This window comes from Nesoenas mayeri (assembly GCF_963082525.1).
Source record: "Nesoenas mayeri genome assembly, chromosome: 28".
Classification (NCBI taxonomy): domain Eukaryota; kingdom Metazoa; phylum Chordata; class Aves; order Columbiformes; family Columbidae; genus Nesoenas; species Nesoenas mayeri.
In genome coordinates, this window is record NC_137558.1 from 554,259 (window position 1) to 579,546 (window position 25,288).

General features: G+C 64.2%; 2 protein-coding genes across 2 annotated transcripts; both read left to right on the forward strand.

Moving 5' to 3' along the window:
* Positions 1-8,040: 8,040 nt before the first annotated feature.
* GALNT6 (polypeptide N-acetylgalactosaminyltransferase 6) lies at positions 8,041-15,619 on the forward strand (the record flags this gene model as incomplete). The annotated part of the gene is made up of 10 exons (XM_080360650.1): positions 8,041-8,528; positions 9,203-9,375; positions 10,504-10,653; positions 10,761-10,995; positions 12,217-12,334; positions 12,637-12,837; positions 13,955-14,086; positions 14,824-14,925; positions 15,008-15,160; positions 15,506-15,619. The coding sequence occupies 10 exons, from the start codon at positions 8,041-8,043 to the stop codon at positions 15,617-15,619; spliced, it is 1,866 nt and encodes a 621-aa protein (XP_080216776.1).
* Positions 15,620-17,118: 1,499 nt separating this feature from the next.
* CELA1 (chymotrypsin like elastase 1) lies at positions 17,119-24,708 on the forward strand (the record flags this gene model as incomplete). Its single annotated transcript, XM_080360548.1, has 8 exons — positions 17,119-17,169; positions 22,774-22,845; positions 22,929-23,029; positions 23,249-23,374; positions 23,455-23,591; positions 24,237-24,382; positions 24,465-24,614; positions 24,691-24,708. The coding sequence occupies 8 exons, from the start codon at positions 17,119-17,121 to the stop codon at positions 24,706-24,708; spliced, it is 801 nt and encodes a 266-aa protein (XP_080216674.1).
* Between the last annotated feature and the right edge of the window lie 580 nt (positions 24,709-25,288).

Consider the following 25,288-nt stretch of genomic DNA (forward strand, 5'->3'; position numbering starts at 1 on the left):
GGCGGGGGGGCCGGGGGGGGCGGGGGCCGGGACCCCCGCTGGGGCCGCTGCAGCCCCGCGGCCGCTCGCACCGGCTCCGGCAGTGCCCGGCGCGGCCAATCCCCGCCCAGCCGGCGGCGGGGGCGGCGCCGGGCGGAACTGCGGCCTCCGCCGGCTGGACCCCCCGCCCCCGGCAGCGCCCCCGACACCCGGCATCACCCCCCACCCCTGGCAGCGCCCCCCGACACCCGGCATCACCCCCCACCCCTGGCAGCGCCCCCCGACACCCGACATCACCCCCCACCCCTGGCAGCGCCCCCCGACGCCCGACATCACCCCCCCCGCCCCCGGCAGCGCCCCCGACACCCGGCATTGCACCCCCCACCCCTGGCAGCGCCCCCCGACGCCCGACATCACCCCCCCCGCCCCCGGCAGCGCCCCCGACACCCGGCATCACCCCCCACCCCTGGCAGCGCCCCCCGACACCCGACATCACCCCCCCCGCCCCCGGCAGCGCCCCCGACACCCGGCATTGCACCCCCCACCCGGCAGCGCCCCCGACACCCGGCATTGCACCCCCCACCCGGCAGCGCCTCAGTGCCCCGAATCATCCCCCCCCAATCACCTTCCGGCATCTTAGTGCCCCTCGCCAGAATTGCCCCCCGCCCCGATTCCCTCCGGCATGACCCCCCAATCACCCTCCAGCATCTTTGTGCCCCCCCAGAATCATCCCTCCCCAGTCCCCTCCAGCATCATACCCCCAATCCCCCCCCAGCATCTTAGTGCCCCCCAGAATCATCCACCCCGCCCAGCATCTTTGTGCCCCCCCCAATCACCCACACCAATCCCTTCCGGCATCACCCCTCCAATCCCCCCAGCATCTTTGTGCCCCTCAGAATCATCCCCCCAATCCCCTTCAGCATCAACCCCCCAATCACCTTCCAGCATCTTAGTGCCCCCCAGAATCATCCCCCCCCCAGCACCTTAGTGCCCCCTCCAAATCATCACCCACCTTCTCAAACGAACCCCCAAATGTCCCAGCAGCAGCGTCCCAAAGAGCCTCCCCTAGACACCTGAAAATCCCCAGAATTGCCCAAAAACGCACACCCCTGGGTCCACCTTCCCGCCGCGGCCCCCTGGAGCTGGAACACCACCCATTTCCCTCCGTTAATGGGAGACAGGGGCTCAGCAATTAACTAACAGAGGCGGACGGGGCCCTGCTGGGGGCGGGGGGCGAGCCCCCTTCCCCATTTCCAACGATTCCCAGAGCAATCAAGAGTCAGAAATCCTGTCCTCGCCGCACAAAACGTCCAGATTCCATCACCCTTAGGGAGCTTCAACTGCCCCCTCCTGCCCCATGGGATCCCCTTTTCTTTTGGCTCCTCTGAAAACATGGCCCCAAAAGAGCTGGACATGGGAATTTTGGGGTGTTTGCACGCGGTTTGGTGCATTTTGATGGATTTTCCGATCTCTCCTGATGGGAAACTCGCCTGGCTCCGCTCTGCTCTCCAAAATGAGCCAAACCCAGGCAAAACCACCCACCCGCGTCGGTAGAGACGGGCACCCTGTGCTTATGGTTATTTAGGGAGCACAGACACATTTATGTCCGTGGAAAGTGCCGGGTTAAAAAAAGCAGCTCCTGTGTCACCGCGGCCCATCCGGCGCGGACAGTGGGTGAGCCACCGCACGCACGGACAGCGGGTGAACCACCGCATGCACGGACAGCAGGTGAACCACCGCACGCACGGCCAGCGGGTGAGCAACCGCACGCACGGCAGCGGGTGAGCAACCGCACGCACGGACAGCGGGTGAGCCACCGCACGCACGGCCAGCGGGTGAGCCACCGCACGCACGGACAGCGGGTGAGCCACCGCACGCATGGCCAGCGGGTGAACCACCGCACGCACAGCCAGCGGGTGAGCCACCGCACGCACCGCCAGCGGGTGAACCACTGCACGCACGGCCAGCGGGTGAGCCACCGCACGCACGGCAGCGGGTGAGCCACCGCACGCACGGACAGCGGGTGAGCCACCGCACACACGGACAGCGGGTGAGCCACCGCACGCACCGCCAGCGGGTGAGCCACCGCACGCACCGCCAGCGGGTGAACCACCGCACGCACAGCCAGCGGGTGAGCCACCGCACGCACGGCCAGCGGGTGAGCCACCGCACGCACCGCCAGCGGGTGAGCCACCGCACGCACGGACAGCGGGTGAACCACCGCACGCACGGCCAGCGGGTGAACCACTGCACGCACCGCCAGCGCCACAAACACAGCACGAGAGGCCAAGCGGAGAGGGGGCGCTTGTTGAACTCCCACCGCTGGCCGGGCGGGGATGGAGCGTTGCTCTTGGAAATGCAGGCAGGAAAACAACACTTCTCTGGGTGTTTTCCAGCCTGTGGAGGCTGTAGCACCAAAACCGCTTCCCAAAACTGCTCCAGACCACGGGTGCCGCCCGCCCTACGCTGCTTCGCCCGCTCTGCAAGGGCAAGACGGGGGAACAAGCGGCGTGAAGCCTGTGGTGGCTTATTGAAAGATCTACCTGCGAAAAGGTTCCTCATTCACTTAGTACCAAGGGATCTGATTTCTTTGTGTGAGAGCAAACAGACCCCCAGCAACAAACCCAAACGGGCAACGAGACCCCAGGGCAGGGGCACAACTCCCCAACCTGCCCCTGCCCGCACAAACACCCCAGACGAGACCCCAGCTCTGCCCCTGCGGTGTGCGCCAACCAAACACCGTCACTACGGAGGAACACCTCTCCGCGTTGCGCTCAACACGCTTCCCCTTGCTTTTACAGCTGTACTGCGGATTAGACTCCCCAGTTTTACCGTATTGCACCAATTATTACCAGTCTGGAAGATAATAACTAAAACCAAAGCCCGGCACCAATCTGCCGCCCATCTGCGGAGAACGGTCTAATTTCACAGATCCGTGCAACCTCGATTAGCATAAATATGCAAATGGGCTTTGCTTCCTGTCATATTTTCCAGGTTCGCCGCCGCTCGGCACCGCGAATTGGAGCTCGGGGCTCTGTAATTAGCGGCTCGGCTGGTGGGTCTCACGGAACCTCCGCCGGCGCTCGGGGCGGCGTGACGGGCAGGACCCCAACCGGGCCGGCAGCGCCGCGCCCGGAGCCAGGAGAGCCGCAGGGAGAGGGTAAGGTCCGCTGCCAGGGCAGGCACCGCCGCGCTCCTCACGCACGCACCGCGCCGGTAACAACGTCTTGGTTTCGGCTGTTTGGGTCCCACTGATCCCTAAAAAAACACAGCTAAACATTTTGCACCCTCCAAAGTGGCTAATATACCAAATTAAAGATTAAGAGGATGTTTTGTCTGAGGCTTATATATAACTATGCCAATTAATAATTTAGAAGCATGTGCTTTGGAGCTGTCGCCCGTATTGATTTTGTGCGATCCCCGCTGGTTTTTCAGTCATTAATCGCTTCTCCATTCCCCCAAATCGCTTTGGTGACACCAGCAGGACGGTGCACCGGGGGATTTTTTAATCTCCTCTGTAACCTGAACAGTATTTTGCAAATTGCAATTAAAAGAAGCAATCTGAGGAAAAAAAACCTGGAGGAAAGGGGACGCGGGGGCTGGCGGGGGCAGGACGTGCGCTGCGGGCAGGGCTGGCGGGGGCAGGACGTGCACTGCGGGCAGGGGTTGGCGGGGGCAGGACGTGCGCTGCGGGCAGGGGCTGGCGGGGGCAGGACGTGCGCTGCGGGCAGGGGTTGGCGGGGGCAGGACGTGCGCTGCGGGCAGGGCTGGCGGGGGCAGGACGTGCGCTGCGGGCAGGGGTTGGCGGGGGCAGGACGTGCGCTGCGGGCAGGGGTTGGTGGGGGCAGGACGTGCGCTGCGGGCAGGGGCTGGCGGGGGCAGGACGTGCGCTGCGGGCAGGGGTTGGCGGGGGCAGGACGTGCGCTGCGGGCAGGGCTGGTCACCGCGCTCCGCGGCTCATCTCGCCCCGGCCCCGCGACGCGGCACAGCGTGAACCTCGCCAAGCTCCACGAGCTCCGGCTTCCACTTCCTCCGGCCGGGCACCCCCTGCCCGCAGGCACCGCGCTGGGCACGGCGCGGCCAAGCGCTCGGCGGCAGCAAACACCGGGGCAGGGAATTTCCCCGATGGTTTTGTGCTAAGAGCGAAACCTCCGCAGGCAGGAAACAGCGGCGGTGAAGCGCGGCAGGCGCGGCGCAAACCCAGGCTTAAATTTAGCTCTGAAAAGCACGGGAGGCAATTCAGAAGGGCGAGTGAGTGGCGGCTCCTCTCTGCACCATGCAGGGGCCTTTTCTGTGCCTCAGTGTCCCTCCACCTTTCTTCAGTGCTTCGATGCAGAGGCCGCTGGGTGTTTATGTGTGTGCGCTGCCCCAGAGCCCTGCCCGACTTATCCCCCGTGAGACAGCTAATGTTCAAGCTATTAGCCCAATAATCCAAATGAATACTCGCCCTGCCTCGCGTCAAATCCCCAAAATCCTCCGTGCAGTGCGGAAGCCGAGGGAGAATCTGCAGCCGGGTGATTAAAACCCTCCTCCGGGATTCGGAGGTTTTCCCCATCGTCTCGATGGCAGCGTCTCCTGGGGTGCGCGGGGGCTTTGGGGGAAGCCTCTGCCGAAGGGCTCGGACCTGTCACATCGTCCCTGGGGCGGCTCCGAGCGGCTCTTTCGCATCACGCGGCTTTTCCAGGGGGTTTTAGCGCTGTGCGGAGCCCGAAGCCTCATGAAGACACCACCACGCAGTGCCAGCCGCGGTGCGGAGGAGCTGGGAACCGGGGCGCTCGCCGTCGGGGCTGCACATCGGGGGCGCGGGGTGCAGGGCGATGGGAAGATCCGGGTGACGGGGGATGACACGGAGGGATGGGAAGAACGAGCAAGTTCCTGTGTTGGCACAAAAAATATATTACTAGTGATTATTGCATCTCGGTAAAAACCATGGTAAATAAAGTCCCGGTCAACCGCTGGGAAGCTCAGGAGGCTCCAGAGCGCCCGCGGAATTATTAATAAATAAGAATGATAACAAAAGTGGCATCAACTATGGAAGGAGCGCGGGCAGAAAGGTGTTCGCATGGTGCTGGTGGGCGCTATAGGACCTATAGCTCCCGGCAGCACCCCGTGCCAGGCCTTTACTGGTCCCAGCACAACTGGGGTCATGCCCCTATGGCCTCTATAGGCCCCTGTGGCTCCCGGCACCTCCAGTGCGAGGCCCTTGTGGTCCTTATAGCGCCTATAGGTCCCCGTCCATCCCAGCAACCCCAGCGCCAGGCCCTTGCGGCCGCTGCAGGCCCCGTCACCCGCTCTGCCCTCGCTAGCAGGTCCCTATAGCCTCCATAGGCCCCGCCACTCACGGCACCCCCCGTGCTTAGCCCATGCGGCCCCTATAGACCCCCCGTCCCCGCCGGTGCCCCGGTACCGGGCCGCCGTTACCCCCGGGAACCCGCGGCGCTCGCGGCGGGCGGCGCTAGGACCGCGGCGCCGCTCCGCTCCGTGTGTCTCCGCCCCGGCGGGCGGCGCTGGGACCGCGGCGCCGCCCCGTGTGCACCTGTAGCCCGGGGCGGTGCAGGTGGCGGCGGCCCCGCCCCAGCGGGACGGTACCGGCGGCACGGGGAGCGCGGCCCGCGGCTCCGTCCCCTGCACGGCCCGAGCGGACCGGGAAACGCACCGTTCCGGAGCCCCCGCCCCCGGGAAAGGGGTCCGAGAGGTGCCGGTGCGGAGCCGCCCTCGGTGAACACGGGGTAGGGGGTCTCGGTGCGGAGCCCCCGCTGCACCGGTGGAGAGGTGAGTCGGGGGGGTCCCGGTGTGGAACCCCGTCCAGCGCGAAGGGGATTCGGGTGGTCGCGGTGCGGAGGAACAGCTGCCGGGGTTCCGGTGCGGAACCGCCCCCGCCAGGGAACGGGGTTCCGGGGGTTCCCGGTGCGCAGCACCCCCGAGGGAACGGGCTGCGGGGGTCCCGGTGCGGAGCTCCCCCCGGGAAGTGACCGGGGGTCCCGGGACAGAGTCACCCGGGGCAAAGAGGGACGGGGGGACTCGGCGGCGGGAGCCCCGTGGGATGGGACCCCCCCCTGTGCGCAGGGCAGCGCCCGCCTCCCCTTCACACCCCCCGGCATCGCTGCGTCCCGACCGCGGGGCTCTGCGAGGCGCCCGGGGCCGGACCGACTGTTCCTCGGCGCCACCGGTACCGAGCGCGGCGTTTCCCTCTTCCCGGGGGGCGCAGGGTTGGGGGTGCGGGGCCGCCCCCCTTTCCCGCTCTCGCTGGCTCTCCGCAGTCCCGGACGCCGTCGCGGTCGTGGCCACCGACGCGTTGCCACGTGGAGCGCGCGGCCACGTCGGCCACCCCGTCCGCTCACGGCGTCACCTGGGGGGGTGATTGGCTTTGCTTTCATTTCCACCGCTCCCCGCGGTTCCTCCCTCCCGCGCCGCGGGGAAAGCTCCGGCTCCCGCCAAATTCCCACCAAAAATCCCTTTGTTCCCCTCTTCCGACCCCAAAGGCCCCACCGGCTGATGTTGGTGTCGGTTTTCCCGGGATCCCCGTCCCGAGGTGGGATTTGGGGGCCGGTTCCGTGGGGTGACCCCACACGTTCAGGTCTGGCGGTTGAGAGCACGAACGCGCTGGCACCTCGCGCTGCAGCGCCCACCTGGCGCTTTTGGAGCTTTTTGAGGAGGTTTGCTTTGCTTTTTGTGTTTTCTGGGAGGGGTTGGGGTGGGACCCCCCGGGAGCTGCAGCTGCACTGCTCTGCACAGCCCCCATGTTCTCTGTGAGCACACAGGTGCCGCTCTGGGGTTCGTTAGCATCACATGGCTAACGAGCGCGCTTCATTAGTGTGGTCACCACAATGTGGCAAGAGAGAGACTCTCAGAGAGACACAACAATGCTGGAAATGGGCTTTTCCTCCCCAAAACTGGTCACTCCTTGCACAGCTTGTGCTGTGCGACGAATCCCTCAGGTCTCAGCCCCACCAGCGGGGCAGGAGCATCTTTGCTTGGATCTGAGGAGAAATTGGGGCGGATTTATTTAATTTTCTGCTTTAATTCTGCTTCCTCCCGCCCGGTCCCGCAGCGGCTCGGGCGCCCTTGGCAGTGGAGCGTGGGCCGGCTTTGAGCGAAAGCGCTGACCCCGGGGACGCCTCGCGCCTCCTCCTCCCGACCCGGAGCTTCCTCGCCCTTGAAGTTGCTGGCAGGTGCCCATTGCCACGGCAATGCAAAGAAAAGGAAGGAAAAAAATCAGTAAAGAACTAAAGGAGGAGGAGGAGATGCCGGTGAATGGCTCCCGTGGAGCTTGTCGGCTCACAAAGAGCGGCCGCGGGAGCTTCGGCGCTGGCTTTGTGGCCGCTGCTGAGCTCCGGGCGCCGGGTCCGCCGCTCCGGTTCAGCCCAAAGCGCCGCGGGGTCTCTCATGCGGGGTCTCGCCCGCGGGCTCCATCCTGGATGTGAACTCCCGGGAAAAGGCTTTTGCTGCGCAGCCAGAAATAGTTCTGCAGATTTGAGCAGCTTTGGTTTTGACTTCGTTGCGGGAGGCTGCGGGGGCGCCCGGGCTGCGGTGAATGCGCCCTGGTCACAATGAATGCGCCCTGGCTGCGGTGAGTGCCCCCTGGCCGCGGTGACCACACCAGCACGTCTCGCGGTGTTTTTCAATCCTTGCTTTTTCCTGTTTTTTGTGGTTTTCAGCGTGGGTTTTCGGGCTGGGGGGGGATCGCAGGCGTCTCGTTTGCGCCGTAGAGGGGAAGGGACTATGTGTTGGCATACGGGGTGTTTTGAAAAGATGAGCACAATTCGAAGTCACTGTATCTTTATATTGTTATATCTTTGGTGATTTCAAATTGAGTCCATCTTTTTGCAGCACCCTGTATAATTAATATTATATGACTGTATAATTAATATTATCTTGATATCCAGGGGATGCACCCGAAGTGCCTCCAGTCTGTGGATTAACCTGCAGGTGTTTCTCCATTTGCTCAGGTTGGCGGAGCGCAGCGAATCATCATGAAACACCCCGAGACCCCGTGGCCCTGAGACACCCGTCGGAAAAACCAAAAAAGCACAGAAAAAAGCAGAGAAAAAAGCACAGAAAATGAGGTTTTTCCGGAGACGCTCCAGCCCCTTGAAGGTGGCGTTGGCGGGCGCCCTCTTCGTCATCTTCCTCTTCATCCTGCAGAAGGACGCGGGGAACAAGGACCCGGGCGAGGAGCCGTGGCTGAAGAACATGGTGCAGGGGAGGGGCCAGGTCCTGGACATGATGCTGGGCGCCGTGCACAACCTGCGCGACTCCATGCCCAAGCTGCAGATCCGAGCACCCGCCCCGCAGGACGCTGCCCCCCCCGGCACCCGCTCCTGCCTCCCCGGCGTCTACACGGCGGCCGAGCTGCGGCCGCTGCTCGAGAGGCCCCCCCAGGACCCCGGCGGCCCCGGCGCCGACGGCAAAGCCTTCAGGAAGGAGCACTGGACGGCGGAGGAGACGCGGGAGAAGGAGCGTGGCTACGAGAAGCACTGCTTCAACGCCTTCGCCAGCGACCGCATCTCGCTGCAGCGCGCGCTGGGGCCCGACAGCCGCCCCCCCGAGTGAGGGACCCCCGGGGGCTCCTCCGGGACGGGCTGGGAGCCAAAGGGGGATACAAGGGGGTCGGGAGCAGGACGTCACTGAGGGCTGGTGGGGATCGAATGGGGGGAGAGCTGGAAAAACACGTTGATTTCTTTCTACATAGATTTATTTATTACATATATCTATTTATTTTTACATATCATTTAATTTTACATATATCTATTCTTCCCCCGCCTCGTGCCCGTCTTTCTCGCTTTTCCCCCCTCTCTTTTATTCTGGCCGCTCCGGTAATGGGACCTTTTCTTTCCCAGCCGAGCGGAACCGGCCGAGCCCCGCGGGGCGGGGGGCGCGGGCGGCACCGCGGCGCGCAGGCTTTCCGCGCCTCCCCGCCGGCCGCAGGCGCGGATTGAAGCGCGGCCCCCAGCCCCTGCCTGCTGGGGGGGATTTGGGGTGGAAACTCAACCCTGGGCTGGAAACCGGCCCCCCGTGCCGCCAGGCGATTATCCGTGCTTAGCAGGTGTAGCGGTGACAATGGGGGGACATTGGGGCCGGAATGTGATTCACTTGACCAGTGAGGGGGAGAAATGAATTGAATGGAGGCGGTGAGGAGCCGGGGCCGCGCTCCCGCCGCGGGGCGGGGGTTCTTGTCTGGCTGTGCCCCCTCGGCTCAGCCCGCTGCCGCTCTCCCCTGCAGGTGCATCGACCAGAAGTTCAAGCGCTGCCCCCCTCTGCCCACCACCAGCGTCGTCATCGTCTTCCACAACGAAGCGTGGTCCACGCTGCTGCGCACGGTGTACAGCGTGCTGCACTCCTCGCCGGCGCTGCTGCTCCGTGAGGTCATCCTGGTCGACGACGCCAGCACCGACGGTGGGACCCGGTGGGATGCAGGACCCGTGCAGGGGTGCAAGATCCATGGAGGGGTGCGGGATGAGAGAGGGGTGCGGGATGCAAGAGTGGTGCGGGATCTGTGCAGGGATGCAGGCTCCATGGAGGGATGCAGGAGCTGTAATGGGATGCAGGACCCATGGTGGGATGCAGGAACCAGATTGATCTGTGGCAGGATGCAGGAGCAGGAGGGATGTGGGAGCTGGAGAGGGCTGTGGAGGGATGCGGGAGCTGTAATGGGATGTGGGACCCATGGCAGATGTAGGAACCAGTGGGATGCAGGAGCTGGAGGGACGCAGAGCAGGGCAGAGCATCTTTCCATCCCAGGAGCAGCAGTTCTGAGCGCTCGGAGGGGAAGCAGCTCGTGCCCGGTCCCCGAGCAGCCCGGGATGCACCCGCCGTCCCCTCCGTCCCCTCCCCGCTGTTCCCACCCGCCCTGGAGCGCCCGCAGGGATTCCCCTGTTAACTCAGCCCTGGAGAGAGCCAGGTGCTCCTCCCGCATCCCGCAGGCAGCTCACCTGCCGCCCGCCGGCTGCCGTCCTCGTTAGCTACACCCAGAGCAAATTAACGAGGTGGTTCAGCGGCGGGGCGCTGGAGAGGAGCAGACTTTGCCCTCGCTGTGGAGATAAACGCTCCCTTTCCACCCACCGCATCCGAGCAGCAGGAGCCTGGGACAGGGCAGGGATGTGTCACCCAGAGCTTGTCCCCCGCTGCGGTGGGGACACGGATGCTCCTGAGCCCTGGGGATGGGACTCGGGATGTTCCAACTCCCGCTTGGCCATTCCTGGCTCTTGCTTGGCCGCGTCTGCCCAGGCAGGAGAGAAAACACAGTTCCCTGGGCTGTCAGCTTGTTCCCTGTCCCTCCCCTTGGTGACAGCTCATCCTCTAGGTCCTGGTGGCACTTTAGCCACAGGGCGTGAGACCTTCTCACCCCATCGTCCTTCTAATCCCTCCTTGATGGGGGCTGAGCCGGGCTGGGTGACCAGCTCCTGTGCCAAACCTGCTTTCTTTGGTCAAAACCACTTGGATTTTGGGGACAGGCGGCTCAGGGGTCAGGACGGGCTGGGGGGACACGGGGACGCCTGATGGAGCCGTTTGCTTTCCCCCCAGAGTACCTGAAGGAGGAGCTGGACCGCTACGTGGAGCAGCTGCAGATCGTGCGCGTGGTGCGGCAGCGGGAGCGCAAAGGGCTGATCACGGCGCGGCTGCTGGGGGCCAGCGTGGCCACCGGCGACGTCCTCACCTTCCTGGACGCCCACTGTGAGTCCCCCCGCCCCTGGCTGTCCCTGGAGGGGCCACACGGTCGCCTTCCTGCGCCGACCCTTCCCACGTGGATCCTTCCCACACCGACCCTTCCCGCACCGCAGGCGAGTGTTTCCACGGCTGGCTGGAGCCGCTCCTGTCCCGCATCGCCGAGGAGCCCACAGCCGTCGTCAGCCCCGACATCGCCACCATCGACCTCAACACCTTCGAGTTCTCCAGGCCCGTGCAGAACGGGAAGCAGCACAGCCGGGGCAACTTCGACTGGAGCTTGACCTTCGGCTGGGAGCTCGTGCCGCCGCGGGAGAGGCAGCGGCGCAAGGACGAGACCTTCCCCATTAAGTGAGTCGTCGTGGGGGCCGCTTTTGCTGTTTGGAGCTGGAGGGGTGGTCCGAAGGTTGGGGGAGCTCTAGCGGTGCCAAGGTTGGAGCTTCTTGCGCTCTGCAGTGATTTGGGGGAGGATGGAGCGAGAGGGGTCGGGTTCTGCTCCCAAGCGACAGGACGAGAGGAAACGGCCTCAAGTTGCGCCGGGGAGGCTGAGGGTGGAAATTTGGGGTGATTTCTGCCCCAAAGGGCATTGAACAGGCTGCCCAGGGCAGTGCTGGGGTCACCATCCCTGGGGGGTGAACAGACCAGGGTCTCAGGGACATTTTAGTGATGGGGTTGGGTGAGCAGTGGGATCAACGACCTTGAGGGGCTTTTCCACCCAAAACGATTCTGTGACTCAATGAAAACTCACCGAGGGCGCTCAGGGAGGCAGGACCGGGCGCAAAGAGCTGGGAGGCGAAACCACGGGGGTTTGGTGAACGTGGACTCATAACAGACCTGCCAATACACCCTGGAATTGCCTCCAGCTGTCCCCGCGCTCCCACAAGCTCCCTCGTTAAGGCTTTAATTGCTGCCTTGTATATTCTGGCTCTCGGATCCCCGCAACACAAGCGTCACCTGGGGACCAACCTGCACCCAACCCCCTGTTTTCACCCCCTTATTCTCCCGCGGAGAAGCCCGTGCGGGTTTTCTCGCGGCGGTTCTGCCGGTGCCGGCGCTGAGCTGAGCGCCCCCGGGGGACACCGGACACCGGCCCTGGCGCCGGCCCCATCGCGTCCCCTTTGTGCGCAGGTCACCCGGGACACGTTCCCGGCCCCATAAAGGTCCCTTTGAGCGGCGCTTCGGCTGCCGCCGGTGTCTCGTGTCCCCTCGGCGGGGACGCGGCAGCTCGGCCCGTCCTTCTGTTTCAATTACTATTAGGTTTTTATTTGAATAAAAGCGAGTTTCTGTTCCAGCCTCGTCTGCAGCTCCGATGGGAAAGATTAGAGGAGGCAGAGGGAGGGGCGCCGGGCTCTAATCTCCCCCCTTCATTTCGGCGATAGGTTTTTGGTAACCAAATCCCCTTTTGGCTTTGAGCCGCGGCCGCCGGTGTCACCCCGGTCTCTGTCCCCGCAGCCACCACACCCGGAGCAGGGAGACGTGGGGCCGCAGACCCACCGTGCTGTCCCCAAACTCAGGTTTCTGCTTCTGTTTTGATTTTTACCCCGTTTTGACCTCAGTCCTCGCTCCCCGCAGGTCCCCGACCTTCGCCGGCGGCCTCTTCGCCATCTCCAGGTCCTACTTCCAGCACATCGGCTCCTACGACGACCAGATGGAGATCTGGGGGGGCGAGAACGTGGAGATGTCCTTCAGGGTGAGCGGGCTCGCCGGGTCGCCCGGTGAGCGGGGTCGCCCGGTGAGCGGGGTCGCCCGGTGAGCGGGGTCGCCGGGTCGCCCGGTGAGCGGGGTCGCCGGGTCGCCCGGTGAGCTGGGGCGCTCGGTGAGCGGGGGGTCGCCGGGTCGCCCGGTGAGCGGGGTCGCCGGTTCGCCCGGTGAGCGGGGTCTCCCGGTGAGCGGGGTCGCCGGGTCGCCCGGTGAGCAGAGGTCGCCCGGTGAGCGGGGGAGTCGCCGGGGCGCCCGGTGAGCGCGACCATGGCTCACGCGCGGCTCCCGCAGGTGTGGCAGTGCGGAGGGCAGGTGGAGATCGTCCCCTGCTCCGTGGTGGGACACGTGTTCCGCTCCAAGAGCCCCCACAGCTTCCCCAAGGGCACGCAGGTGATCTCGCGCAACCTGGTGCGCCTGGCCGAGGTCTGGATGGACGCCTACAAGCACATCTTCTACCGGCGCAACCAGCAGGCCGCGCAGATGGCCAGAGAGGTACCGGCCGCGGCAAACGGAGGAGGGGGCTCGGCCTGGGGCCCTCGTGCCCCCTTTTGCTCTCCCCACCCTTGCCCCCCTTTGCTTTTCCCCCCCCTTGCTTTTCCCCCCCCTTGCTTTTCCCCCCCCTTGCTTTTCCCCCCCCTTGCTTTTCCCCCCCCTTGCTTTTCCCCCCCCTTGCTTTTCCCCCCCCTTGCTTTTCCCCCCCCTTGCTTTTCCCCCCCCTTGCTTTTCCCCCCCCTTGCTTTTCCCCCCCCTTGCTTTTCCCCCCCCTTGCTTTTCCCCCCCCTTGCTTTTCCCCCCCCTTGCTTTTCCCCCCCCTTGCTTTTCCCCCCCCTTGCTTTTCCCCCCCCTTGCTTTTCCCCCCCCTTGCTTTTCCCCCCCCTTGCTTTTCCCCCCCCTTGCTTTTCCCCCCCCTTGCTTTTCCCCCCCCTTGCTTTTCCCCCCCCTTGCTTTTCCCCCCCCTTGCTTTTCCCCCCCCTTGCTTTTCCCCCCCCTTTGCTTCCCCCCCCCTTTGCTTCCCCCCCCCTTTGCTTCCCCCCCCCCCTTTGCTTCCCCCCCCCCCTTTGCTTCCCCCCCCCCCTTTGCTTCCCCCCCCCCCTTTGCTTCCCCCCCCCCCTTTGCTTCCCCCCCCCCTTTGCTTCCCCCCCCCCTTTGCTCCCCCCCCCCCTTTGCTTCCCCCCCCCCCCTTTTGCTTCCCCCCCCCCCTTTTGCTTCCCCCCCCCCCCCTTTTGCTTCCCCCCCCCCCCTTTTGCTTCCCCCCCCCCCCTTTTGCTTCCCCCCCCCCCCTTTTGCTTCCCCCCCCCCCCCTTTTGCTTCCCCCCCCCCCCCTTTTGCTTTTCCCCCTTGCCCTCTTTCCCTCTTCCCCTTTAATTTTTGACATACAAATATTATTTCCAACCCCAAAACCTCGTGCTGTGATGCCAAATCGTCCCATCCTTTGGATGGGCAGCCAGACCCTGCAGGTCCCTGCCAGGGACTGGGGGTGTCTTGCAAGTCCCCCCCACTACCTCCAGCCACACGGTGACAGCCGATGACAAAGCTGGGGGGCTTTTGTTGTGTTTCCCTTGCTGGCTTCCGAGGTCGCTTTAATTTTCTCACGTGCCTTTGCCGATAGAAGACGTATGGTGACATTACAGAGCGGCGCCGGCTGCGGGAGCAGCTCGGCTGCAAGAACTTCAGCTGGTACCTCCAGACCGTCTACCCCGAGATGTTCGTCCCCGACCTCACCCCTACGTTTTACGGAGCGGTGAGTGCGGGGGTGCCGGAGCCGCCGCCGCGCTCGGGCTCGGGCGAGAGGTGCCCCCCAAAATGTTGGGTTTGGGGGCTTCGTGTTCAAACACACAAACCAGGGGGTTTTGGTGCGGTCATGCCTGTCGCCGTGCCTGTCGCCATGTCTGTCACCATGCCTGTCACCAGCTGCCGGGCAGGTGATGGTGCAAGAGCCGGAATCCGGCAGAGCTGGTTTGGGGTGGGGGACCCGCGGGACGTGGCATTGGATTAAATTGGGTGAAAGAGCCGAAAACTTCCTCGAGCACCATGTTTGCCCTGAGATGGACGGGGGGCTGGGGAAGCCCAGCTGGTACCGGATCCATCCATGGATGGGGCTGCCAAAAACACCTCCTCATTTTCCTAGCCGGGTTTTGGGGTCGGGGTCGGACCCCTGGGCCGGGGCGCTGGGGCAGCGGGCGCTGGCTGCGGCGCGGGCCGGGCGCTGGATCACAGCCAGGCTGTAATTCCGGCTTTAATCCAGGCTTTGATTTGCTTTTTGTTTCCTGAAAGCCCCGCGGCGGGCGGTTCCACCTTCGCCTCGGCGGGCCGGGCGTTGGCCCCGGGCGTCCGTGTGTCCGGGAAGGACAAGGGTCCCGGGCGGCGCGCTCGGCACCGCGGCCGCCTTGGTGCAGCGATGGTCACGATAACCGAGCACCCTGCGGGGCCCGCGGCGGGTCCCAGCTCACCCCCCAACCCTCTTTTTTCCCTTCGCAGATTAAAAACGACGGCACCAAGAGCTGCCTGGACGTCGGGGAGAACAACCACGGCGGGAAACCACTGATCATGTACCCCTGCCACGGCATGGGGGGCAACCAGGTGCTACCACCCCCGGCCCCCGCTTGTCCCTGGGGTGACTCGGGGGGTTCAGGGCTGACACCCCCTCCTGCTCTCCCCGCAGTATTTTGAGTACACGAGCCAGCGGGAGCTGCGGCACAACATCGGGAAGGAGCTTTGCCTGCGCGCGGGCGCCGGGGCGGCCGAGCTGGGCGAGTGTCAGTACCGGGGGAAGCCGGGACAGGTGCCGGGCAGCGAGGAGTGGGAGCTGGCGCAGGTGAGGCCGCGGAATCACCGTTTCAGGTGGAAAAACCCCTCGGGATCATCGAGTCCAACCGTTCACCCAACAGTCACTAAAATGTCCCCGAGACCCTCGTGTATTCGCCCCCTAGGGATGGTGACTCCAGCACTGCCCTGGGCAGCCTGTTCAATGCCCTTTGGGACAGAAATCACCCCAAATTTCCACCCCGGCACAACTTAGAATAGAATCATAGAATAATTTTGGTTGGAGGAGACCCTCGGGACCATTGAGTCCAACCGTAGCCTGACTCCAGCACTACCCCGTGTCCTGAGAACCTCGTCTCGATGCCCTTTAAACAGCTCCATCTCTGTTTCTCGGCAGGACCGGCTGATCAAGAACCCGGCGTCCGGCACGTGCCTGTCGGCGCGGGGGAAGCACCCGGCGCTGGTGCCGTGCGACCCCGCTGACCCCCACCAGCTCTGGGCCTTCACCTGAGGGGGGGCAGAGCCCCCGGCCGCCCCACCGCGCCCGAAACCGCGCCCGAAACCGGCTCCGCACAAACTCGCTCTTGTCTTTTGAATCGAAGAAGCGGAAGCCTTAAATATGCTGCGTTTCATGGTTGCCTTGACCTCAGCGCCGTGCCTTTGGACGCCCGAGCTGAGCCGGCGGGCCCCCGGAGCCCGGGATGGCGTGGGGATGCCGGAGGACGCTCCGCGGTACCCGGTGCCGCGGTACCCGCTGCCGCTTGTCCATGCGCCCCAGCCGGAGCCTGGGCAGCTCGCACCGGCCGTCGTGGCGTGTTCAGCGCGGCGGGACGGCGCCGCGGGGCTGTTTGCCTCGGCTGCCAGGCCTGGCTGGGCACGGGGCGTTAGGTTCACTGTTTTTAACGATGACGCTGATTTTCTCGGGGGTCCCGCGGGGGCGGAGCTGCGGGGGGGTCCCGGCCCCCGCATCCCCCCGCCGAGGCGCCGTCTCCCTCCCGGCTTCCCCGAGCAGCTGCCGCTTTCCTCGCCGTTTGAGTCACCGTGGGGTGACCCCCCGGAAGCGGCAGAGCCTTCTTTAGATACACCACCTCAAATAAAGAGATGATTTATTTTATGCGCGTCCCGTCTCAGCTTCCTCCACCCTCCGGCCCCCTCATCTCCTTTAATTCCCTCCCTTGGGCCGGCCCCACGTGGATTTGAAGCCCCTTTTGCACCAGGTGTCAGACTCTGGGGGTTTGAATTGGGGCGGGGGTTTCGCTGCCCCGTGTCCCCTCTGAGCTGATGAAACCGGGTTATTTACAGACAATTTAACTCAGGAAATCTTGTTTTCCATGGAGATAAGAGCAGAAATGCAGCAGGTGGGTTTTGTTCTTTCCATATTTTCCTTCCGAAGCGGGCGAAGCGATAACCGCGCTATCGCAAACGCCGTTTTCCATTGACCGTTCCAGGAGCGGGGCAAAAACTTCAACACCCTCCATTTGTTTTTAACCATGGGGGGGACACAAAACTCTTTTAGCCAGAAATCAGGTTTTTAATACAAACCATCTTGTTGTTCCATTTCACCTCAAAGTGCCCCGTGTAGGTGCCATCCATTCCCAGTGCTGCCTGTCCTGGGGGGGTTTATGGAGGGGTGAAGCTCTTGTCCTGCGTTCACCCCCATTTCCCCATCTGTTCATGTGTCGCATAAAACTCATGGAGCATGGGGGATGAACGTGAGCTGCGACCGGGGCGGCCCTGGGGGGCGAGACCCGGAGAAACTTGTGACAACGGTGCCCAATGTGCGCAGAGGAGGAAGATGCAGGAGCATCATCCCCCTGGGATTTGGGAGACTCGGGGAACACCTGGGGATTTCCTGCCCCCCTCCCCGGGCCGTGTGTGTTCTGGAAGAGGCCAAGGCCGCTCGATAGCACCGCAGCACCTGCTTTTCTTCCCGTCCCTCCTTCCCCGTCCCCTATAAATCCTGGGTCGGTGCAGCTGCCGCTGTGGGTGACGCCGCGGTGATCCGGAACGATGCTGCGGCTCGTGCTCCTCGCCGCCCTCGCCCTCTGCGGTGCGTCCGGACCCACGGCTCTCGTTAACCGGTAACAACGGGGCTGTGGGTTGTGTTTCATCTCCTCCTCTCTGTGTCCCGCAGGGCGCTGCTTCGAGATGGGGCTGCAGCCGGAGCTCCTGCCGGATCGCCGGCCGGATCACCAGCTGGGGCTCCTGCTGGGGCTCCAGGCGGGTAAGCGGCCGGATCAGCAGCCGGCTCCGCAACCGGGTCTGCAACCGGATCCACAACCGGGTCAGCGGCCAAACCAGCAACCAGGTCAGCAGCCGGGTCCACAACCGGGTCAGCAGCCAAATCAGCAACCGGGTCCGCAACCGGGTCAGCGGCCAAACCAGCAACCAGGTCAGCAGCCGGGTCAGCGGCCAAATCAGCAACCGGGTCCACAACCGGGTCAGCGGCCAAATCAGCAACCGGGTCCGCAACCGGGTCAGCGGCCAAATCAGCAACCGGGTCCACAACCGGGTCAGCAGCCAAATCAGCAACCGGGTCAGCGGCCAAACCAGCAACCAGGTCAGCAGCCGGGTCAGCGGCCAAACCAGCAACCAGGTCAGCAGCCGGGTCCACAACCAGGTCAGCGGCCAAATCAGCAACCGGGTCAGCGGCCAAATCAGCAGCCGGGTCAGCAGCCGGGTCAGCAGCCGGGTCAGCAGCCAGGTCAGCAACCAGGTCAGCAACCAGGTCAGCGGCCAAATCAGCAACCAGGTCAGCAGCCGGGTCAGCAACCAGGTCAGCAACCAGGTCAGCAGCCGGGTCAGCAACCAGGTCAGCAGCCAGGTCAGCAGCCGGGTCAGCAACCAGGTCAGCAACCAGGTCAGCAACCAGGTCAGCAAACAGGTCAGCAAACAGGTCAGCAGCCGGGTCAGCAACCAGGTCAGCAACCAGGTCAGCAACCAGGTCAGCGGTCAAATCAGCAACCAGGTCAGCAACCAGGTCAGCAACCGGGTCAGCAACCAGGTCAGCGGCCAAATCAGCAACCAGGTCAGCAACCGGGTCAGCGACCGGGTCAGCAACCGGGTCAGCGGCCAAATCAGCAGCCGGGTCAGCAACCAGGTCAGCAACCGGGTCAGCGGCCAAATCAGCAACCAGGTCAGCGGCCAAATCAGCAACCAGGTCAGCAACCGGGTCAGCAACCAGGTCAGCAACCGGGTCAGCAACCAAATCAGCAACCGGGTCAGCAGCCGAATCAGCGGCCGGGTCACCAGCCAGGTCACCAGCCGGGTCAGCAACCAGGTCCGCAGCCGGATCACGGGCTAGGTCAGCAGCCAGATCAGGAGCCGGATCAGGAGCCGGATCAGGAGCCGGATCAGGAGCCAGGTGAACAGCCAGATCAGCAGCCGGATCACCAGCCAGGTCACCGGCCGGGTCAGCAGCCAGATCAGCAACCGAATCAGCAACCAGGTCAGGAGCCGGATCAGGAGCCAGATCAGGAGCCAGGTGAACAGCCAGATCAGCAGCCGGATCAGCAACCGGGTCAGCGGCCAAACCAGCAACCAGGTCAGCAGCCGGGTCAGCGGCCAAACCAGCAACCAGGTCAGCAGCCGGGTCAGCAGCCAAACCAGCAACCAGGTCAGCAACCAGGTCAGCGGCCAAATCAGCAGCCGGGTCAGCAGCCGGGTCAGCAACCAGGTCAGCAACCAGGTCAGCAGCCGGGTCAGCAGCCAGGTCAGCAACCAGGTCAGCGGCCAAATCAGCAACCAGGTCAGCAGCCGAATCAGCGGCCGGGTCACCAGCCGGGTCAGCAACCAGGTCAGCAACCAGGTCCGCAGCCGGATCACGGGCTAGGTCAGCAGCCAGATCAGGAGCCGGATCAGGAGCCGGATCAGGAGCCGGATCAGGAGCCGGATCAGGAGCCAGGTGAACAGCCAGATCAGCAGCCGGATCACCAGCCAGGTCACCAGCCAGGTCACCGGCCGGGTCAGCAGCCAGATCAGCAACCGAATCAGCAACCAGGTCAGGAGCCGGATCAGGAGCCAGATCAGGAGCCAGGTGAACAGCCAGATCAGCAGCCGGATCAGCAGCCGGATCAGCAGCCAGATCACCGACCGGATCACCGACCAGGTCAGCAACCAGGTCAGCAGCCGGGTCAGCAACCAGGTCAGCAACCGGGTCAGCGGCCAAATCAGCAGCCGGGTCAGCAACCGGGTCAGCAACCGGGTCAGCGGCCAAACCAGCAACCAGGTCAGCGGCCAAACCAGCAACCAGGTCAGCAGCCGGGTCAGCGGCCAAACCAGCAACCAGGTCAGCAGCCGGGTCCACAACCAGGTCAGCGGCCAAATCAGCAACCGGGTCAGCGGCTAAATCAGCAGCCGGGTCAGCAGCCAGGTCAGCAACCAGGTCAGCAGCCGGGTCCACAACCAGGTCAGCGGCCAAATCAGCAACCAGGTCAGCAGCCGGGTCAGCAACCAGGTCCGCAGCCGGGTCAGCGGCCAAATCAGCAACCGGGTCAGCAACCAGGTCAGCAGCCGGGTCAGCAGCCGGGTCAGCAACCAGGTCAGCAACCAGGTCAGCGGCCAAATCAGCAACCAGGTCAGCAACCGGGTCAGCAACCAGGTCAGCGGCCAAATCAGCAACCAGGTCAGCAACCGGGTCAGCAACCAGGTCAGCAACCGGGTCAGCAACCAAATCAGCAACCGGGTCAGCAGCCGAATCAGCGGCCGGGTCACCAGCCAGGTCACCAGCCGGGTCAGCAACCAGGTCCGCAGCCGGATCACGGGCTAGGTCAGCAGCCAGATCAGGAGCCGGATCAGGAGCCGGATCAGGAGCCGGATCAGGAGCCAGGTGAACAGCCAGATCAGCAGCCGGATCACCAGCCAGGTCACCAGCCAGGTCACCGGCCGGGTCAGCAGCCAGATCAGCAACCGAATCAGCAACCAGGTCAGGAGCCGGATCAGGAGCCAGATCAGGAGCCAGGTGAACAGCCAGATCAGCAGCCGGATCAGCAACCGGGTCAGCGGCCAAACCAGCAACCAGGTCAGCAGCCGGGTCAGCGGCCAAACCAGCAACCAGGTCAGCAACCAGGTCAGCGGCCAAACCAGCAACCAGGTCAGCAACCAGGTCAGCGGCCAAATCAGCAGCCGGGTCAGCAACCAGGTCAGCAACCAGGTCAGCAGCCGGGTCAGCAGCCAGGTCAGCAGCCAGGTCAGCAACCAGGTCAGCAGCCGGGTCAGCAACCAGGTCAGCAACCAGGTCAGCAGCCGGGTCAGCAACCAGGTCAGCAAACAGGTCAGCAGCCGGGTCAGCAACCAGATCAGCAACCAGGTCAGCGGCCAAATCAGCAACCAGGTCAGCAGCCGAATCAGCGGCCGGGTCACCAGCCGGGTCAGCAACCAGGTCAGCAACCAGGTCCGCAGCCGGATCACGGGCTAGGTCAGCAGCCAGATCAGGAGCCGGATCAGGAGCCGGATCAGGAGCCAGGTGAACAGCCAGATCAGCAGCCGGATCAGCAGCCAGATCACCGACCGGATCACCGACCAGGTCAGCAACCAGGTCAGCAGCCGGGTCAGCAACCAGGTCAGCAACCGGGTCAGCGGCCAAATCAGCAGCCGGGTCAGCAACCGGGTCAGCAACCAGGTCAGCAACCGGGTCAGCGGCCAAATCAGCAGCCGGGTCAGCAACCGGGTCAGCAACCGGGTCAGCAACCGGGTCAGCGGCCAAACCAGCAACCAGGTCAGCAGCCGGGTCAGCGGCCAAACCAGCAACCAGGTCAGCAGCCGGGTCCACAACCAGGTCAGCGGCCAAATCAGCAACCGGGTCAGCGGCTAAATCAGCAGCCGGGTCAGCAGCCAGGTCAGCAACCAGGTCAGCAGCCGGGTCCACAACCAGGTCAGCGGCCAAATCAGCAACCAGGTCAGCAGCCGGGTCAGCAACCAGGTCCGCAGCCGGGTCAGCGGCCAAATCAGCAACCGGGTCAGCAACCAGGTCAGCAGCCGGGTCAGCAGCCGGGTCAGCAACCAGGTCAGCAACCAGGTCAGCGGCCAAATCAGCAACCAGGTCAGCAACCGGGTCAGCAACCAGGTCAGCGGCCAAATCAGCAACCAGGTCAGCAACCGGGTCAGCGACCGGGTCAGCAACCGGGTCAGCGGCCAAATCAGCAGCCGGGTCAGCAACCAGGTCAGCAACCGGGTCAGCAACCGGGTCAGCGGCCAAACCAGCAACCAGGTCAGCAACCAGGTCAGCAACCGGGTCAGCAACCGGGTCAGCAACCGGGTCAGCAACCAGGTCAGCAACCAGGTCAGCAACCGGGTCAGCAACCAGGTCAGCGGCCAAATCAGCAACCAAGTCAGCAACCAGGTCAGCAACCAGGTCAGCAACCGGGTCAGCAACCAAATCAGCAACCGGGTCAGCAACCAAATCAGCAACCGGGTCAGCGGCCAAATCAGCAACCAGGTCAGCAGCCGAATCAGCGGCCGGGTCACCAGCCAGGTCACCAGCCGGGTCAGCAACCAGGTCCGCAGCCGGATCACGGGCTAGGTCAGCAGCCAGATCAGGAGCCGGATCAGGAGCCGGATCAGGAGCCGGATCAGGAGCCGGATCAGGAGCCAGGTGAACAGCCAGATCAGCAGCCGGATCACCAGCCAGGTCACCAGCCAGGTCACCGGCCGGGTCAGCAGCCAGATCAGCAACCGGATCAGCAACCAGGTCAGGAGCCGGATCAGGAGCCAGATCAGGAGCCAGGTGAACAGCCAGATCAGCAGCCGGATCAGCAGCCAGATCACCGACCGGATCACCGGCCAAATCACCGACCAGGTCAGCAACCAGGTCAGCAGCCGGGTCAGCAACCAGGTCAGCAACCGGGTCAGCGGCCAAATCAGCAACCAGGTCAGCAACCGGGTCAGCAACCGGGTCAGCAACCAGGTCAGCGGCCAAATCAGCAACCAGGTCAGCAACCGGGTCAGCAACCGGGTCAGCAGCCGGGTCAGCGGCCAAATCAGCAGCCGGGTCAGCAACCGGGTCAGCGGCCAAATCAGCAGCCGGGTCAGCAACCAGGTCAGCAACCAGGTCAGCAGCCGGGTCAGCAACCAGATCAGCAACCAGGTCCGCAGCCGGATCACGGGCTAGGTCACCGGCCAGGTCAGCAGCCGGGTCAGCAGCCGGATCAGGAGCCGGATCAGGAGCCGGATCAGGACCCAGATCAGGAGCCGGATCAGCGGCCGGATCACCAGCCAGGTCACCAGCCAGGTCACCGGCCGGGTCAGCAGCCAGATCAGCAACCGGGTCAGCAACCAGGTCAGGAGCCGGATCAGGAGCCAGATCAGGAGCCAGGTGAACAGCCAGATCAGCAGCCGGATCAGCAGCCAGATCACCGACCGGATCACCGACCAGATCACCGACCAGGTCAGCAACCGGGTCAGCAGCCGGGTCAGCAACCAGGTCAGCAACCGGGTCAGCAGCCGGGTCAGCAACCAGGTCAGCAACCGGGTCAGCAGCCAGATCAGCGGCCGGATCAGCAGCCGGGTCACCGGCCAGGTCACGGGCCGGGTCACGGGCCAGGTCAGCAACCGAATGAGGAGCCGGATGAGGAGCCAGATCAGGGGCCAGATCAGGAGCCGGATGAGGAGCCGGATGAGGAACCAGATCAGGAGCCGGATCAGGAGCCGGATGAGGAGCCGGATCAGGAGCCGGGTCTCCACGGGATGCAGCGGGTGGTCGGCGGCACCGAGGCGGGTTCGCACGCGTGGCCATCCCAGGTGGGTCCTTCCCGGGTCACTGGTGACTCCCCGGGGTCTCACCCCCCGGACCCTGCACTGACCCCCGTGTCTCCGTCCCCCAGATCTCCCTGCAGTATTACTCCAGCGGCGGGTGGCACCACACCTGCGGCGGGTCCCTCATCAAGAGAAACTGGGTGCTGACGGCGGCCCATTGTGTGGATCAGTGAGTGCCAAAGTGGGGTTTCTACCAAAAATACCTCCCCCGGGTGGCATTCGGGCCGCCCCAACCCCGGCAGCAAGGGATCTTTGCTGGTCCTGCACTGAGGGGTTCCACGGACCATCTCTGGAGCACCTTCTGCTTGTGCTGATCCTTTCTCTACCACCTCACATTGAAATAATACCAATTTCTGGCCCAATCCCAAGATTTTGGCTTTCCTGGCAGGAACCGGCAGTTCCGCGTGGTGGCCGGTGACCACAACCTCTACACAAGCGAGGGCAGCGAGCAGGTCTTCAGCCTGAGCAAGATCATCATCCACCCCAGCTGGAACACCAACAACGTGGCGGCGGGGTAAGGCCGGCGGAGGGGGCCGGGGGGCGCATCGAGGCAATGGGGGGGTCCTGACAACGTCCTCTCGCTCCTGTCGGCAGCTACGACATCGCGCTGCTGCGCCTGGCCAGCTCCGCCACCCTCAACAGCGCGGTGCAGCTGGCGGTGCTGCCCCAGGCGGATTCCATCCTGCCCAACGGCAACACCTGCTACATCACGGGCTGGGGGCTCACCCGCAGTGAGTGCTGCTGAATCCCCCCAAATCCTGGGAAACGGGGGGGTGGATGACATTTTTGAGCCCTTTCTTACCCCAGGAAGCATCACTTGGGGCTTTGCCCTGGGCAAGGCGATGCCCGATGTTGGGTTGGGTTGGGTTGGGTTGGGTTTGGTTGGGTTGGGTTGGGTTGGGCTGAGTTTGGTTGGGTTGGGTTGGGGACCCTTGGTGGGATGTCACCTGCAGTGAGTCCTGACAGGGCGGCCCTGCCCTGAATCACCCCAAAAACCTGGGAAATGTAGGGGGAGATGAACAATATTCTTGAGCCCTTTGTTGCTGTAGGAGGCATCACTCGGGGCTTCACTCCGGGCATGGAGATGCCCAGCGTTGGGTCGGGGGAACCCTCAGTTGGGTGTCACCTGCAGTGAGTTCCCATGGGGCACCCTGGCCCTAAATCACTCCAAAAAAGTGGGAAATGGGGAGGGCTGAATGAGATTGTTAAGCCTTTTGATGGCCCAGGAGGCACCACTTGGGGCTTTGCGCTGGGCACAGCAATGCCCGGCGTTGGTTGGCTTGGGTTGGGGGACCCTTGGTGGGCTCAGCTTTGGCAGGGGTGGCTCTGGTAGGTCTTTGCCGGCACGGCGTTAACCAACACCTTGTGTCATGCAGCCAACGGGCAGCTCTCCAACGTCCTGCAGCAGGCCTACCTGCCCGTGGTGAGCTACCAGGTCTGCTCCAGCACCTCCTACTGGAGCACCACTGTCAAGAACACCATGATCTGCGCCGGCGGTGACGGCATCCGCTCTGGCTGCCAGGTACGACCCCAGTGTCCGCGCCGTCCCCTCCCGCCGTCCCCCGCCCCGGTTCCCCCATCTCACTTGGTCCCTCGTGGCGCAGGGCGACTCGGGCGGTCCGCTGCACTGCGAGGTGAACGGGCAGTACCAGCTCCACGGCGTCACCAGCTTCGTGTCCTCGCGGGGCTGCAACGTCAAGAACAAACCCACCGTCTTCACCCGCGTCTCCGCCTACAACTCCTGGATCAACAGCGTACGGCTGGGACCCGGGGCTCGCGTCGCGCTGGTGCTCCAGCACCGCTCGGCTCCATCGTTTCTTCTCTTTCCAGGTGCTGGCCCAGAACTGAGCGCTGCCAGGAGACCCCGCTCCCCCCCCCTCCATGTTTCCTTTTTGGGCTTACAACCTGCAAATAGCATCAATAAAATCTGTTCCTCTCTCCGGTGGTGGATGCTTTGTCTCCGGTCCGCTCTCCTCCATCCCTTGGCGTCCTCGTCCCCTCCTGTTTGTCCTTTGGCCGGGTTCCTCCTCTTCCTCGCTCCTTGGGAGAAGGGCAAAGCTCCGGCCTCACGGGGCGGCCGGAGAGCCCTAGGGTTGGTGACAACCTGGGGAGATCGTGCACGTCGTCCTGCGTGGGCTCCTCGGGGCCATCCGCGTGGGATTTTTCCATCCGCCAGCTCCATTTTACTCCCAAACCCGACCCCTCTGCAACGAGGGACGTTGGATTCAGTGGCCAGTACCACCTCGCTCCATTGAGCATCCCCAAGGAGCAACCCCACCTGACGCGGGTGAAAACCAGCACCGAAACCACACCAAAACCCCCCTTGAACCCGAGCGCAGGCGCCGGCGGGTGCGGCAGGAGGCGGGTGCGGGTTCCCCGCGCAGGGGGTGCAGGGGGAGCCTTTCCGGGGGTGCCCGGCGGATGCTTC